At 42.7% G+C, this 16,266-nt stretch overlaps 1 protein-coding gene across 1 annotated transcript; it reads right to left on the bottom strand.

The window, feature by feature from the left end:
- Nucleotides 1–2,124: 2,124 nt before the first annotated feature.
- slc25a24 (solute carrier family 25 member 24) lies at nt 2,125–14,382 on the bottom strand. Its single transcript, XM_018753806.2, has 10 exons — nt 13,708–14,382; nt 11,559–11,685; nt 10,750–10,837; nt 9,240–9,351; nt 5,506–5,664; nt 4,669–4,821; nt 3,918–4,025; nt 3,600–3,767; nt 2,928–3,078; nt 2,125–2,651 (listed from the first exon to the last, which is right to left on the bottom strand). The coding sequence occupies exons 1-10, from the start codon at nt 13,900–13,902 to the stop codon at nt 2,470–2,472; spliced, it is 1,443 nt and encodes a 480-aa protein (XP_018609322.2). The 5' UTR covers nt 13,903–14,382; the 3' UTR covers nt 2,125–2,469.
- Nucleotides 14,383–16,266: the final 1,884 nt, after the last annotated feature.

The raw sequence follows: 16,266 nt of genomic DNA, 5'->3' as shown, positions 1-16,266 counted from the left end.
TTATGAAAAATAAATGCTAAACACTAATATAAATAAATACTCATGCTACTTGTCAGAAAAGTATGCAATAGTGAAAATTCTCCACTCGAAAGTTCACACGTATGAGATCCACCGTTTAATTAATGGCATCTTGATTAGCGAAGAAGTTCAGCCAGTGCAGTTGATGGACACTGCAGACTACCTGCAGGATTTCCAACATCCAAACATGGGTAGGCAAATAGTTTCAATTTCTTATTTGTGCCTTTCATTAATTTTGCTGTAACAGTTTGCAGTGGATGTCTTGGTCCGCACTTTAGAGTTCCGAAATTAATGGCCAAGTTGAATCTGTGGTTGAGTCATTTCAGTTCCTGGAAGACACCATAATCATCACCTTGAAGTGGAACAAGCACATCACTGTCATCATCAGGAAAGCCCACCTGAGACTATTCTTCTGAGAATCTCGATTTCTCAGTGCATCGTGATGAACTTTTCCACAGCCATCATTGAGAGTGTTTTGACCACCTCCTTCACCATCTGGTTCTCCCCTGCCTCCACCTTCTCCAAGACGATGCTGCAGCAAGTTGTATGCTCTGCTGAGAAGGTCATGGTGCTCAGCTACTATCAATAAAAGACCTGTTCACCACCAGGGTGAAGACAAGAACTGGAAAGACTGCTGCAGATCTGACCCATCCCAGCAGTAACCTCTTCACCAAACTGCTGACTCAGAGGCGAGACAAGTCACACTTGGACTTCACATCTCCGCAGCTTCTTTCTTGATGCTATCTATCTTCTCAATAAAATCAGCCACTGCACTCTCAAACCATTTCTGGTCATGTCCTAAATCTTGTATTTGCACTACATCCCTTAACTGCACTCTGGATTTTGCACACTGCTGTTAATTGCACCGTTGTGTATTATTTGCACAACCGCTAGTATCTGCAGTCCAGTTGTGATTAACTACTTGCACATGGTGACCGTTTTGTATATTGTCCTTCACAATCTGTTATATTGTATCTCACATTTGGTGCAACACCACAGCCAATTCCAGTATGCTATATACTGGCAATAAAGAGTTCTGAGTTACAGACAGAAGTTGGTGTTTCAGTTACCGTCGAGCTGCAGTCTTGTCGTATTTACTCTGTCTAAAGCTGCCAATGTCCTGATGAAAACGGCCCAATGGTTTTGGTCTGAATTTTTTCCCCCCCCTTTCAGTTTCCATGAGGTCTGACAGCCAGAAGCCTGTTTCCCTTTGTGGCTCTTATTTAATCCCCCCTATATAGCAGAAAGGTGCAATCCAAGCCAATCTACTTTTAGAATTGTTATGAATAAAGTTGCAAATTATCTTTCATCAAGTACTGATTAACTAAAACCAAACTATTCAACTTTTCTGAAAACAAACATGCTTTTCCATCATCAGTATGTCCCAGTGTAGCACACGTTCTCCCCCACCCCCGAGTATATATGTGCGATCTTGGCCTTCAGTTACTGAATTGCTATGATCTTATCTGTGTGACTGAGTTACCAGTGTACACCAGTCTTCAAATGCCACATGCATTCTTAAATCCAGTGCGCTTCAGCTGCTGCAAACAAATGGTCCAAAGCCTCCCACAGAATCCTGGCACATACACAGTCCTTACGTAAGAGTCTCTATACTACAGTCTTTACTTAGACTAGTTACGAATGGTGTCACTGCCAGGGGGTAAGGAGAGTAGCTTAAACCGCTTACACCATTTCTCAAAAGGCTTACGTCATCACTGCAACTCTTTTGTTCCAATTAATCTTGTGCCTCAGAGTTAAACCTCCATTCACTGAAAGTCAAGCTCATTCATTATTAAGCTTCACCAAAAACAACTGAGATATGGCAGATATGAATTTAATCATTTGAATAATAACCTGGTTAAGTTAGACAAAACTGAGATGTCCCAAGCCAGGCTTAAAAACACTTGGATACTAAGAGGATGAAGGCCACTTGGTTCAAAACACACAAACTATTCTAAGTATTCAAAACAGTAAAAATGAACAAAGCAGCCACACAGAATATTCAAAGAATAGTGTATTAAAAATATTAAACTGTAAACAGGAACTACACAATAAAAACTTGGGCAAAGGCAATGGATACCAAAAAAAAAAAAAAAAAAAAAAGACAACAAATTTATACCTGAAAGGATCATAAGGCACAATCTCTGCAAAACATACACGTAATAAATCTTTGGAATTCTTTCAAATTGCAATGATACCTTTCATATGTTCACTGCCTTAACTACACATAGTCAACAAGCAATGATTTCATAAAGTGACAAACTAAAAACATGCAAAAAAAGGCATGATATGTTAATATTTTGGAATAGTGTATATCAGGTGACTGAACTGAAATGAAAACATGGGAACTTTTATTTTTTTTTTTTAAAAAAAGTTAACACCTTTGTCCTGAGCTTTTGCTGTACTGGATGGAAGGGAACTGTTTTGAAATGGATGAGTTTAAGGCGTTTCTCATTTAGAAATGCCCAGTCCCGTTTTCATGTACTCATAGACCACATAGCTAATGCTGACGGCTGGAATCACTTTCATAAAATTGGGGAGAATTCCCCTGTAGAGCCCGAAGATGCCATCCTTTTCCACTATTTTCTTGGCCAGTCGGCTCATTGACAGCTGTTCTGATCCTTCCAGAGAGGCTACACATTAAGAAAAATAATTATAAATTAATATTGCAGATTACAGACATACATTGCTTTTGGCAGAAGGTTCCCTGGAGCATACTCTTTATTTTGAGTGGATAATCATGTGTCTGTGTCTGAACTTCTTTATCTGTTATACAAATGTACTTTTGTACACCCTGAATGGTATGTCACCTTGGAATCACGCTGTTGATATTTTCAAAGTTTCATGCTTAAAATGACAAGAGTTCAACACAAAATCACAGTTATGTTACTGTAAAGCCTGGTGCTTACCTTGTGCCTGCATGCGTGTTCTAATGAGAGCGAGAGGATAACTCGCTAGCTGTCCACAGGTACTCGAGATGGTGCCGCATCCCAGCAACACTATGACCCCAGGGTTGGCCGTGTCCTTGGCATAATTTGACAACCATGCATTCTTCAGACTCTGAAAATGACAAAGTTGATGATATTAAGATCAGGATAGAGATACTACTGCTACTTTGATACTACAGTCACCACTTTGTTTTTCTTTAAATATCACTACAACCACTTTCTATTGCTGTAAAAGAAATGAGCATTTTTGTTATTATTTTATGTTCAAAACAGCTGTGAGAAAAGCCGTAAAAAGACTATTATACCAACTCACTTCAATTCCAAGTTACTCAACATCAAAACTTTACTACAAACCAATTATTTACTATTTATTCATTAGCAGACATTTCTCTTAAATGTCATGGAACATTAAGTGCATACACTAAATTACATACAATGATTTACACTTTAAACAGCAAGGTAGTTTTTACTCCACAATTTCACATTAAGTACCTTGCTGAAAGATACTACTACAGAATGAAATTCAAACCCAGGACTCCTGATATGCAGGGGGCAAGCACTATCCATTTTGCTAACTGCTGCCCCAGTAAGTAGTTGTGCTTTATAAATCATCTGTCTGCCCCACACACAAACCTCATACACGGCCAAGTCAATCCCAGCGTAGGGAATTATGCCCAGGATGTTGGGGATGTATCCTTTATAGAATGCTTTTATTCCTTCCTTCTTCAGAATCTTCTTGGCACAGTCAAACATTCCAGAGTACTGGCCAGTCTTCCTCAGGGTCAGCCTGGTCTTCATCACCTAACAGAACAGAGGAACAAACCACATTTACAGGTGGTGAGGACTTGTTGATGAAGACCCATCATCCATGTGCCTTAAACGACGATCCTATCTGCCAAGTCCGGAGCAGGGAGGAAGGGTACCCCCTGTCAACGAGAGGTCTCCACTCACCTCCATTGGATAGATGGCTGTCTGTGCCGTGGCTCCGGCCAGAGAACCAGCAATAAACCTCTCGTGGGTCTGCACTTTGCCCCCCTCCGCAGAGAGAAACTTCTTGTACTGTAAGGAGACAAGAGGGGCCACTCAGTGAGAAAAATAAAAATCACACACACACACACACACACACACACACACACACACACACACACACACACACACACGAAAGAACTGCCTGAACATTTCCTGGATAAGATTCATTTATGGAGGCATTTCTGACAAGTCTTAAGGCAAAAATAAACTCCTGATAATGGAGGAACAGAGTGTGGTCATGCCTAGATCACATGGTCTGGGGAAACAGATGACACACTTATCCTAATTCATGATATCTACACTTTAATATGCGGGACTATTATTTACTATTACCCATTTAAAGTGATTCCAAAAACTAAGCAATAAATGACTATAAAACACCAAGGTAAAGACTCCCAAGGTCATCACAATGGTGTCCTCTGTTGTCCTCAGTCACACAGAGGGGTGGCGAGTTCCTGCAGACTAGCACTGGACACGGTACACTACTATTCAGAGCTTTCAATCCCAGGAAGGATGCTGTGTTCGAAGCAAAGCCTTGAGCATTACTGTAATGAGGATTATTTCAGGGCTACTTTAAGAATCACACCAGGATCAAACCCCCCTCACATATGTGAAAGACACCGAGATGTTACTTATTGCTGTGTACGCCATGTCTTTGGTCAAGTTCACATACCTGCTCATAGGCCATAAACTTAATGGCAGTTTCAGGTGCGATTTTGATCACGTTCACGCCATTGCCTCTCCAGAGGGATGTCACTCCCCCCTCCTTTATCATCTGTTTGAAGCCTCCTACCAGGCTGATTTTGTTGGACTTGGAGGCATGCACCTAGAATATAAGCATTAAATAACATTTTTTTTTTTTTTTTTTTTTTTAATTATCAGCCATAGGTTGATTACAGACATGCACACACACACACACACACACACACACACACACATTTTCAGAACCGCTTGTCCCTTACGGGGTCACGGGGAACCGGAGCCTACCCGGCAACACAGGGCGTAAGGCCGGAGGGGGAAGGGGACTCATCCAGGACGGGACGCCAGTCCGCCGCAAGGCACCCCAAGCGGGACCTGAACCCCAGACCCACTGGACAGCAGGACTGCGGTCCAACCCACTGCGCCACCGCACCCCCATACTACAGACATGCATATTCTGTTATTTCAGTGGACTTTGTGTCAAAATACGATAATAAAGATCTAACACATAGATTCACATAACTTATTAGAAAATTATAAAGCAACTATTCTTTAATTACACTAACTTTTACGTAGGTATTCCCATGAGGAATCCTCTATCTTTCTTCACCTTTTATAACTTAGTTGTCAGAAGAAGGTAAGTGAGGTAACATTTAAGTGTGTTAACTGTCACAAGATGTTTTTTGCAACACTCTGGGAACAATACATTTTAAATGTTAGTTAGGCATATCAATGAACTTAACACGAATATAGATCAGTATAGATCACCTATACATCAATAAGGAAAATGGGAGTGATGAGCAGCAGGCACCTGCATGAACACTTTCATTCTGTCCAGGGGGGCGGTCCCCGTACGAGACACGGCCCCAGCCACCGCCCCTGACATCAGCTGCTTCCACCAGAGGCCCGTGGTCTTCTCCTCCTCCGTGAACTCATCAGGGATGGTGAGGCTGTCCCCAATGTCCAGCACCTGTGGGGCGGGAAGAGACAAGTGACATCTCATACAACACTGGCCAATGCAAGCACACTGTAAAGACTGAGCAGAGAGCCTCTTTTGTACACTGACAAAGTGTAACAAAGCATTTTAATAGAGACAAATGCAGGCAAACTAAAGAGAAAAGTATAACAAAGATTTAATATAATACAATGAATATACTGCTTTTACATGCATCGTGTTCTCCGTAAAATAACCCAGTAGTTATCGGCATAACGATTGTTTGGTATTGTGGGCCAAAATAATGTATCTGTGAAGTTATTTGTGTAAAGTTCTACATAAACACTGCAGGGAATATTACACTTGTTTGAACAGTACAGTCCCCTTGTTACTCATGCAACAGCGGTACAAATGTGTGTTAACAGAACACAACACAGAACATTACATTTGTGACACAGCACATGGTGCTAAAATTTTACGCAAGTAATTTTTACGTTTACATTCATTAACATAGGAAACTTTTCGCCAAAATGACACGGAATGTTTATTCCATAATATTTAGCCGAGACCTTTATTCAAGGTGACTTACAATGCTAGATGCACTGCACCAGACTCCCTGCAATCAATGACCCAGGTACACCAGAGCAACGGAGAAAACACACACACACACACACACACACACACACACACACACACACACACACACACACACAACGGGCAATTCCTAGTCACCAGTTTGCCTGAAACGGAAATGTGAGCGGAAAACCGATGCAGACTCCAGGAGAACGTGCACAACTCCACCGAGACTGAGCAGGGATCAAACCGACGTTAGAAGAGTGCACTATAAAAGTTCACTTGAGCTTGGGTGAAGGCAGAATTTCTTTCTTTCTGATGCCTCTGTGCCTAAACTCAAAGGTGCAGAAAAATCAGTGCTGGTTTCAAAAGGGAGTCATTGAGTAACAGCTGACATGTAAGGGGGTCAATTTAAATGTATAGAGCGCAACAACTTGTAATGTTTTTGCTGAAATGCCCTGCTTAAAAGTGTCTGAAAAATGTCTGGCTCTGTCAATGCTACAGTTAGAGTATGAAAAGTCAAGAGCGAAACACAAACACACTGTTCTTACTGATACTTTTAAAAACACCACATTTTTTTTCATTGAAAATTAATGGACGGTCAATGTAAGACGTACATTTTTGCCAATTCGATAAGGTTGGCATTAAGTTCATTAAATGTCACTTAACATGTGATTTCAGTCCCTAAAAACACCAATCTCGGTAGTCGTTAATTATTCACATTATCCATGTAATTACTGGATTTTACTGCAGAGAAAACCCTTCATACACAACAGATTTGACAGCAGAACCTCCTGAAAGATGAACCTGCCATTAGCCACAGATCCAGTTCCTGCAACACTCGGACATGTTTAGTCTGATCTTTGCTGAGGAGTACAGTATTTCAAACAAGAAAATTATTTTCTGTGCAATTATTTCTCATTTTTTTCAGCCTCAAAATGCACCAACAGCTTTTACGTAACAGCAAAGAGTTCATATTCTGCATGCATCGTTGCCAAGAAAGATCTATAAGAGCTATCTTGACAAATACATCACAGGGATACTCATTTATTCAAATAACTGGGTGCACGAGATTACCACGGTTCAGGCTACAAAGGCAGCAAATAAGGTCAGAAAAGAACAATGTCAAAGATGGCCACAAATTAATCAAATTCACACAGCTCCATAAGCAACAAGCGGCAACTTCTCCCTGTATGTCGAGAACAACCTGAACACGTACCACTTCCATGTCCACCTCGCAGACTGTCCCCCCGCCATCCTCCAGGTCGATGAAGAACCAGTCGCCCTTCTGCGGCTGCAGCAGTGCCATGCTGGATGCTCCTGAACGCACTGGCAGCGTCTCGGCGCTCCGTCCTGCACCTCCTCGCTCACCCCCACCCCGCCTCGCAGGTCCTCTACGAGCTAATCCCTCAGAGGACGTCCCAAATTAGCTGACGTCAAAAGACGACTTTGACGTGACTCCAGGATGCAGGTCAGTTCGTTTTAAAACGGTGTGTCTGATAACTTCTCCCCTAGGTCACCTTCAATGTCTGCCTGCTTCCCAAGGAAGACCTTTTTTTGAATATTGCAACTGAATTTCCCCCTGGGGATCAATAAAATACTTAGCCATCCATCCATCTAAAACAGTGTGTGTTCTTGCTCTGGTCTCCACACTGTCCAAACTTTCATTACGCTGTGTGTGCCAGTAAACTGCCTATGCTCTGAGCTGAACATGGGGCTCGACCAAAAACATGGCGAGATCACGTTTTTAAACCTCTTGTTTGTAAGTAATATGTATGTGAATATTGCATCTACACCGATTTAGACTGGAGACAGCATGGCTGCTTGAACTATTTCTGACATTAATGTGAAATCACACACACACACACACACACACACACACACACACACACACACTTGCTGAAGCCGCTTGTCCCAAGCGGGGTCACGGAAAGCAGAAGCCTAACCCGGCAACACAGGGCGTAAGGCTGGAGGGGAAGGGGGGACACCCTGGATGGGACGCCAGTCCATCACAGGACACCCCAAGCGGGACTCGAACCCCAGACCCACCAGAGAGCAGGACCCGGTCAAGCCCGCTGTGTCACCATGCCCCCCCTTAGTGTGAAATTATAAATTAAATTAAATTAAATTAAACAAACACCAGTGTTTCATGTTAGGTGGTTTTCCTGCCCATTTGGGCTAGTTTGTTGTATCAATTGCCAGTTAAAATCTACACCAGGTTGTGATTTTTTTGGTTTATACACCACTTTTTTACACAAATTAAGCAAAAATGGTTAGCTGGAGCAAACACCCACCGCAATCAGTTACACAGCGAACGTGTCTGGTATTAAATAAATCATGTTTAAATTAAATTCAGCAGCTAAATTACAGCAAATCGATTAATAGCTCAGTACAACATGAACAGTGAGAACTGAGTCAGCACTATTTTAATGGCTAAATTTCAATTTTAATTAGTACCTGGCACTGATTGTTTAAATACTTTGCATCTGTACGCTTATTTTAGTACTTTAAAACTAAAAACGAGTACAAGCAAGGCAATTGACCAGATCATCAAAAAAAGTTGTCTCAGGATGAATCCCTCACCAGCATCCCTACAGTGGATATAAATGGTTCGCCAAGCAGCTCAGTCAGTCTCCTTCGCTGCAACTCGTGACATTTCTGACGCTGCAGCAGTGTATTACACAGGCACCGGCACGCTGCCAGAGTCACTGCATCTCATTCATGGTATCCGTCGGCACCGTTACATCAGAGGACATGTGCATACGCTGCCCAACCCAGTCCCAATGCCTTGAAACAGATCACACTCCATTCAGATTGAGCTTCAGGTGTTCCCAAGTGAAGGGAGAAGCTGACACCTCTTGGCAGAGGAGGCCACCGGACATAACACCGTACTCCTCATATCAGTACCTGTCAACAAGCGCCATTCACAGCGAAAACTAATTTGAGGCATGTTATGAAATACCTAAACAAACACGGAAACACACACCCATACACGCTGAGGCCAACGAGAAGCTGCTCATAGTAGCAGTGGTTCGTACCGTGGAATGCTTCCAGTAGCGGATGATGTCCTGGAGATTGTCCACGGGGTTGAAGAGGAAGTGCTGCTGCCACTCGTTCCAGTCCACTGTCATGGTGCCATCTACGTCAATGCTGGAGACATGGAGGGGGAAGAGTGTCACGGGCCTTTTATCACACGGAGGGAGTGTATGTAATGTTCGTAACCCCAAAGTCATGGTTACCACTAAGTCACAATCACTAAGGTTAATAACAAAGCCATCTCCTGATGTGTTTATTTATTTACTGGTTGAAAACGTAAATGTCTCCATAACCTCCGAAACAACATTATTAGTTACAACACTTACAAACACCACACACAAGGTGTAAACGCTGGAAATAAGCCGAATTAACCAGGCGGACGCATTTTACCGGCGTCAATCGGCTGGATGCATAAAAACGGGTCAAAACTGCTTTGTTGCAAAAGTGAATCTTAGAAAATAAAGTGAAGAAAATGCCCTTAAAAAAATAAAGCGGAAAATGTGCTTTTCAAACATCTGTAATTCAACCTGATTACCATGAGGAGCCAGTGAAACAGGAGCACATTTAATATTTAAGTGTGCTAACATTAAAGTTCTGTATTTAAAGACTGCCACAACACTGCTACAAAACTTGTTCCAGCTCCTGGGGTTTACTTCTTACATCCTGACTTTCAGTTTCTCAGGCTGCGCACGAGCACATCAACTGTAGAGGGTGAAGCAAAATGTTAAACAAACAAGAGTTCTACCTGCCCAAACAAGAAACTGTTCCTTTTTAACCACATATGGTTTAATTTGTGAAACATCGAGACGTGAAAAGAGAAAACTGAAAATATCATTTTGGACATTATAGAAAAATTTTCCTATGTGACTGAAACGCAAAAAGTCACGATTTCACCAAACACCGTATGCCGTTATTTATAGTAACGTGGTCATCAAGCATGGTACCCGTTTTCAGAGAAGGAACAACGAATGCAATATGATGAAGCTTATATTTTGGAAAACAATTTCCAGTGATAATGTGTAACTTTACCAAGATGAAACCCATTCCTGCTATGGAGGTTTTATACTTTCAGTTTGCTGTTGCTCTCCTCTGGGCCTGGGACATAAATTCTTTATCACTGGAGCTGCAGGACAGTTCTGCACAGCGCCCACGTGACTGCGAGGGCCCTCCACCCACACACAGAATGCCCACTTCCGGCCACAGCCACCGTTACAGCATGGAGTAAAAGACGCTGCAGATTAACGTCAGCGGTGTCTTTGTTTACAAAACACAAACTCTGATCACTTATACCACCAAAAAAACCAAAGATTCTTCTATCTGAAGCTATTCGATGTCTCTTATTACCGCAGCAGATGTTTAATTAGCTGAATCTGTGAAACCAACAGAGAAGATACAAAAAATAAGAGGAAACAGACTATTAAAAGCAGTATCTGATGACACTTTTCACCAGCACTATGTGTAATAACATAAGTAAGGTGCAGTAAAATGAGAAAATTCAGTAAGATGGCAGACCTCTTAAGAATCTTTTCCGCCTCCTCCTGCGTTATATTCACCCCCAGGTCGGCGAGCGACTGCTTGATTTCCATAGAGTCAATAGTGCCTAGAGAACAGAGAGCATTTAGCAGAGGACTATTTCTCCAGTTCAGCGCGCACACACACACACACACACACACACACACACACACACACACACCATCTGAAACCACTTGTCCCATACAGGATCACAGGGCTCTAGAGCCTAACCTGGTAACACAGGGCAAAAAGCTGGAGGGGGAGGAGGGGACACCCAGGACGGGACGCCAGTCCGTCGCAAGGCACTCCAAGCAGGACTCGAACCCCAGACCCACTGGAGAGCAGGACCCGGTCCAATGCACTGCACCACTGCACCCCCTCTTCAGTTCAGCAATCGATGTCTTTTCACATAACCACACTTACATGCATTCATTTAGCTCACACTTTTCTCCAAAGTGATTTACAATGTTAAGATACCTACAGTTATTTACCCATTACAGAGCTGGGTAATTTTACTGGAGCAATTTAGAGTACCTTAGTCAAAGTGGGATTCAAACCTGTAACCTTTAGGTCCAAAGGCAGCAGCTCTAAACACAGCTACCAGCTGTCCAAGATGAGCTCCATATATGCAATTTTAACTATTATCAATAATTTCCAGCCTTCTACTCACAGATCACTTCAATGTTTTTAAACATTTACTTTCATTCAACCTTAAGAATTTTCCAGATCACACAAAAGTATGACTGGCATCAGCGGCCTGACATCTGAAGTCACCAAATGACAATAAAATTTCATAATTTACTACATACCATCATTATTTTTGTCCAGGCTTTTGAACGTCAGCCGAAGTTTCTTCTCGTGCTCCTTGAGGTACTTGGAGAACTCCGCGAAACTGAGCCCTTCGTCCTTATCTGTGTCTCCAGAAGACACTATTTTCTAAGAAAAAAAATACAGTAATTTGAAATGGCATCAATGCAATATTGCAAGAAAAAGCAAACATGCATATCAAATATGCAACAGGATAAAAACATTGACACAGGACCGTTAAAACATTGTTTAAAACACAGTGTTAGTTAATTCTCAATTACGTTAATAGGTTTGTTCATCACCTGCTTTATACTCTTTTTTTTTAAAAATCACACATACATATGCAGTGCTTCCGCTACTGTTTATGAATAGCGGTCTTGAAATTATGTCTATTAAATTATATTTATCCCACGCCCCCCACCCTTCCATTATTCACTTAAGGAGGGTATAGAAGACATACTGCTATGTTAATGTCATTAGCTGTGCAAAGTTCAGAAGGGTGTCAAACAGCCTTTCTGACAGAAGGGTTTGTTTTTTATGCTTTTGTAAAAAACAACAACACTGTTTTTAAATATACTGCGATCGACTGCCCAGGTGTATTGGATTCCTAAAATATTTCCTCAGTTTGCAAGGACTGGAAAAACTAAATCTTATACTTTAAACACTACTTGAACCAACCAGAAACCTACAGCATACAGTTTGAAGAATCACCGTGGGAGAAAAAAAAAAAAAAATTAAATGTCCCAGCTAAAATCAAAACCCACTGATCAGGTGCTCAGACTCTCCTAGACTCAGCCCTTCCTGCATGAAGCCACACAGGTTTCTCATGTTCTCAACTCCACCCAGTGTTAAAACAAACACACCAGTGTCCAGCAGGTACAACTAGTTAAGAGCACTCTGGGAAGAGATGTATAATACTCCAAAATATACTCTCATTTAGATATCATATGTACTAAACCTCAACTGGACTGGCGTTATGTGCTGGATGCGTTCTTTTCACAGAATTATACTGCAGTCCTGGCAAAAAAAAAATAATCTTTAGTTAGCAAAAACCTTTATTCAAAGCAGTTGACAATCAATAACTAAGTTTACAATGATTTACCCATTTATGCAGCAGAGTTTTCCAACTGCATCCATTCACAGTAAGGGATTCAAACCAGTAACCCCCAGACTGAGCAACAACCCCCAGACTTAACCGCTGCGCCACCTGCTGGCCCACAACATGACTGCAATGATGATGTTCACATCCTGATGAGTGAGCGATGAGGGCAAAGCGTAGAGGTGCGAGTGTTACCCTGTGTATTACCTGTTTAAGAGCAAGTATGACTCGATGCTGCGGTATGCGAACCATTTGCAACAGTGGGCAAGTCTCTTCAATTTCCCAAATGCAGAGGCACCCTAAAGCTCACCGACCTGTTGCAAACCATAAAACTAGGAGGACTTTCCCATTTCTTCTCACAACTACAAGTCCAAAATTCTGCAGTTGGGCTCAAGTACTATTTGTGTCGAGGGGAAGCTGGCGCTGCCGTCTGACGGAGCTAAATAACTGGCAAGTGTTGTATCAAATCCCTTTTTTCCTGAGCCTGACCCGCTGGGCTCAGCAGTGTACTCTGTGTTACCAGCAAAACACACTACAGCCTCAATCATTTCCACATTTTCGCTGATGCTTTTCTCCAAAGCCACACGCAGTGTTGAGGCTACAGCTGTTAACCCCTTGGGTAGTTTTTACTGGAGTAATTTTGGGGTAAGTATGTGGCTCAGGCCAGGGGTACTGTAGTGTAGCCAGAGATAAGGCTCGAACCTGCAATCTTTGGGTTCAAGAGCAGTAAGTAACAGTAACCACTACGCTACCAGCTGTCCCACCATTTTTACTGCATTTATATTCATTATTTGGCTATGTATTGCAGTGAGGTTAGGGGACACACACATGATGATATAATATTCTGAGCCCAACACACATCAAATTTTCAGATCTGAGATGTTAACATAGGAGCGCGCGCGCGAACACACACACACACACAGTTCCTTTGCAAATGACGCCCGTTTTTTTCATTGTGCAACAACCGCACTTTTCCGCGAATGTCCGGTATTAGGAACAACCGGACAGGGCCGCGACGAGCCCCAGCAGCTGCCAGCAGTGTGTGTGTGTACCTCTACGGAGCCGAAGGCGATGCCCATGGCCGCCAGGCCCGCTCTGAGCTCCGCAATGTCCACCTTCCCGTCCCGGTTCACGTCCAGCTTCTCGAACAGCTCCTCGTAGCTGTTGGGCGCCTCCGGCTCCGAATTGGCGCACCTCGCTTCGCCGAACGCCGCATTTCTGATTGCTTTATATATAATATTATACATCGGGAACGACAAGTTGAATCAAGACACGTCTGACTCTTAGTGAGCGGAGTAAAAACGATCCTTTCCTGTGCCGAACACGACGATGCGGAGAGGAACTCGACAGCGCGGATGCAGAAGAGACGGTCCCGCCCGGATCTCGCTGAAAAAGACTCTCTCCTCCGCTCTCGTACTTTAAAGTGTTCTTACAAGACGAGTCATGTACGAGGTCTGAGGCGGCGTGGCGCGCGCACTGCACTGGCCTGTAAGGACTATATTAACGAGCTGTAGTCCCGGCGGAGGCGGGACTTCGCGGCGCCCCGAGCTCCTCTCCTCTTCGACACACCCTTCGACGACCGTCTTTTATTCACGTCTCATCTTAGGTGTTTCTAGCGATACACGCTCCTCATGTTCACAAAAACAACACTTCACGTGTTTACGCTCACGCTGCGTGAGCGACGGGTACACGGTTGTGTCCCTTAACTTTAGAGTTAAGTTTTTAAACGTGACATTTCGACATCGACTGCTTTAGGGACTGCGTTTCGCGTCGCTTGGTGTCGAACTGTTTTCTAGACTTATTTACTGGATTTTGTCCATGGAACGTGTGTGAAATACTGGGTTTTACCGCGGCGTACACTCACTGCCACCCACCACTCCCACCTCCCATCCTGCGGACCCACCCGTGGGAGGAGCACTCTGCCACCCCCCCCCCAGAGGCACGAGGCGTGTCAACTCAACTGCTGGCATCCGATTCCTCCTTCGACACGCAATGCTTTATTTGTGTTATGTTGAGTTTTGTAGGGGATGGAATGGAAGTGAATTCTTGAGCAAAACCGGTCCCGTGACATACTGGGCATTTATCTTCTCCCAAAAACATGTCTTTAAAGCGATTAAACCGTCCCCACTTGCTCACACCGTCCTAATGTCTGCGTTACTCGTACTGTAGGCCTACACATCTCGGAGGGAGTGAGGCGGTAAGGCAGACATAACACGAAATACTGCCTCAGCCCTGTACGGAGACCATGGACGCCCCACAACGCGTTGTCCATAGTACCGTCCGACCTACACTAAATGTTTTACTCTCCGAAAGGCAAGGAATTTCCTTAAGTTAAAGGTTTCCAATATACCCTCAATGCCCTTCTTGAAGTGATTCCACGTGTTACGCCAGGGAACAAAACGGTTTCTCAGCTCACGCAGTGAACTTTAAACTCGCAACGAAATAAAGTTTAAACTTGCACAGTAAAGAGCACTCAATTCCCCTCCGCGGATAATGACCATCTATTACTCCCTTTTACCACTATGGGGCGGACAAACGCTAGAATTACACCAATGTATTATTTCTGTTGTACTCGACAACAAATGGTTGCTGTGCAAAGTAGACTAATGAAGAACACATACTGTATTATCACCTTTAATTAGACACAGAACCGTTATTCACCCAGTCCCGTCGATCCAGTCCAGGCCTGTTACATATATTTGTCACTCCAGAATTTACTAGAGTAAATACAGTATCACATTTATTCATTTAGCTGATGCTTTTTTCCAAATCAACTTAGTGTCAAGTTACTTACAGTTTTTTTTACCCAGTTATACATCTGCATGATTTTACTGGAGTAATTCATAGTAAGTAGTGTTCAGTAGTACTACAGTCAGAGATGGGAATCAAACCTGCAACCTTTGGGTCCAAAAGCAGTAGCGCTAACCTTTGTGCACAGAAAACTACAGTGTACAGAGAAAAACAGAAAGTGTGCATTCTTGTAGTGGTTTCCATGGAGAAGTGTACACAAAACTAAAACAGAGTGTGGATATAAAGAAGCGTATGAAGTAAAACAAAGTCTGCCTCTGAAGAGAGGTTGCAGCAAGATACAGTGTGCATATCAACAGACAAAAATATGCACTGGGTCTTCAACACCCAACTGGGTCTGTTCCTAACTTGGTTTGTTCATTAATCCAACCACTATATGACAATCATTAGAAGCTGAACACGGATGTCCTTCAAATTATTCATGGGTTCTTTAAAAAACATCAGATGAAGCTATAATCGATTAAATTTATTCAGTTTTCTTCAACCACACTTCTTATTCAAGGTCGCTGTGTTCAACAGCTTATCCTGGACACACAGGCTTTGAAATAGAGTACACCATAGAATGGACATGAGTCTGTAATAGGACTGTTCTTTTATTGTCATTAAACTTAAAACTACAATCAAGTCCAGTTTATTGAAAGTTAAAAAAAAAAAAAAAAAAAACACTACAATGTTCTATTCAGTCACATGGTTCATCGATTCATCTCATTAACATGTGCAAGGTTCAACATCTAGCCACTTTTTTGATTTATCTGTACAATGAATAAAAGTATATTAAATATAATAACCAGAAGCATTAGTAC

This window comes from Scleropages formosus, chromosome 9, assembly GCF_900964775.1.
Source record: "Scleropages formosus chromosome 9, fSclFor1.1, whole genome shotgun sequence".
NCBI classification, from domain to species: Eukaryota; Metazoa; Chordata; class Actinopteri; order Osteoglossiformes; family Osteoglossidae; genus Scleropages; species Scleropages formosus.
The sequence above is the reverse complement of the archived record's forward strand: the minus strand, read 5'-3'. Positions and strand labels throughout refer to the sequence as shown.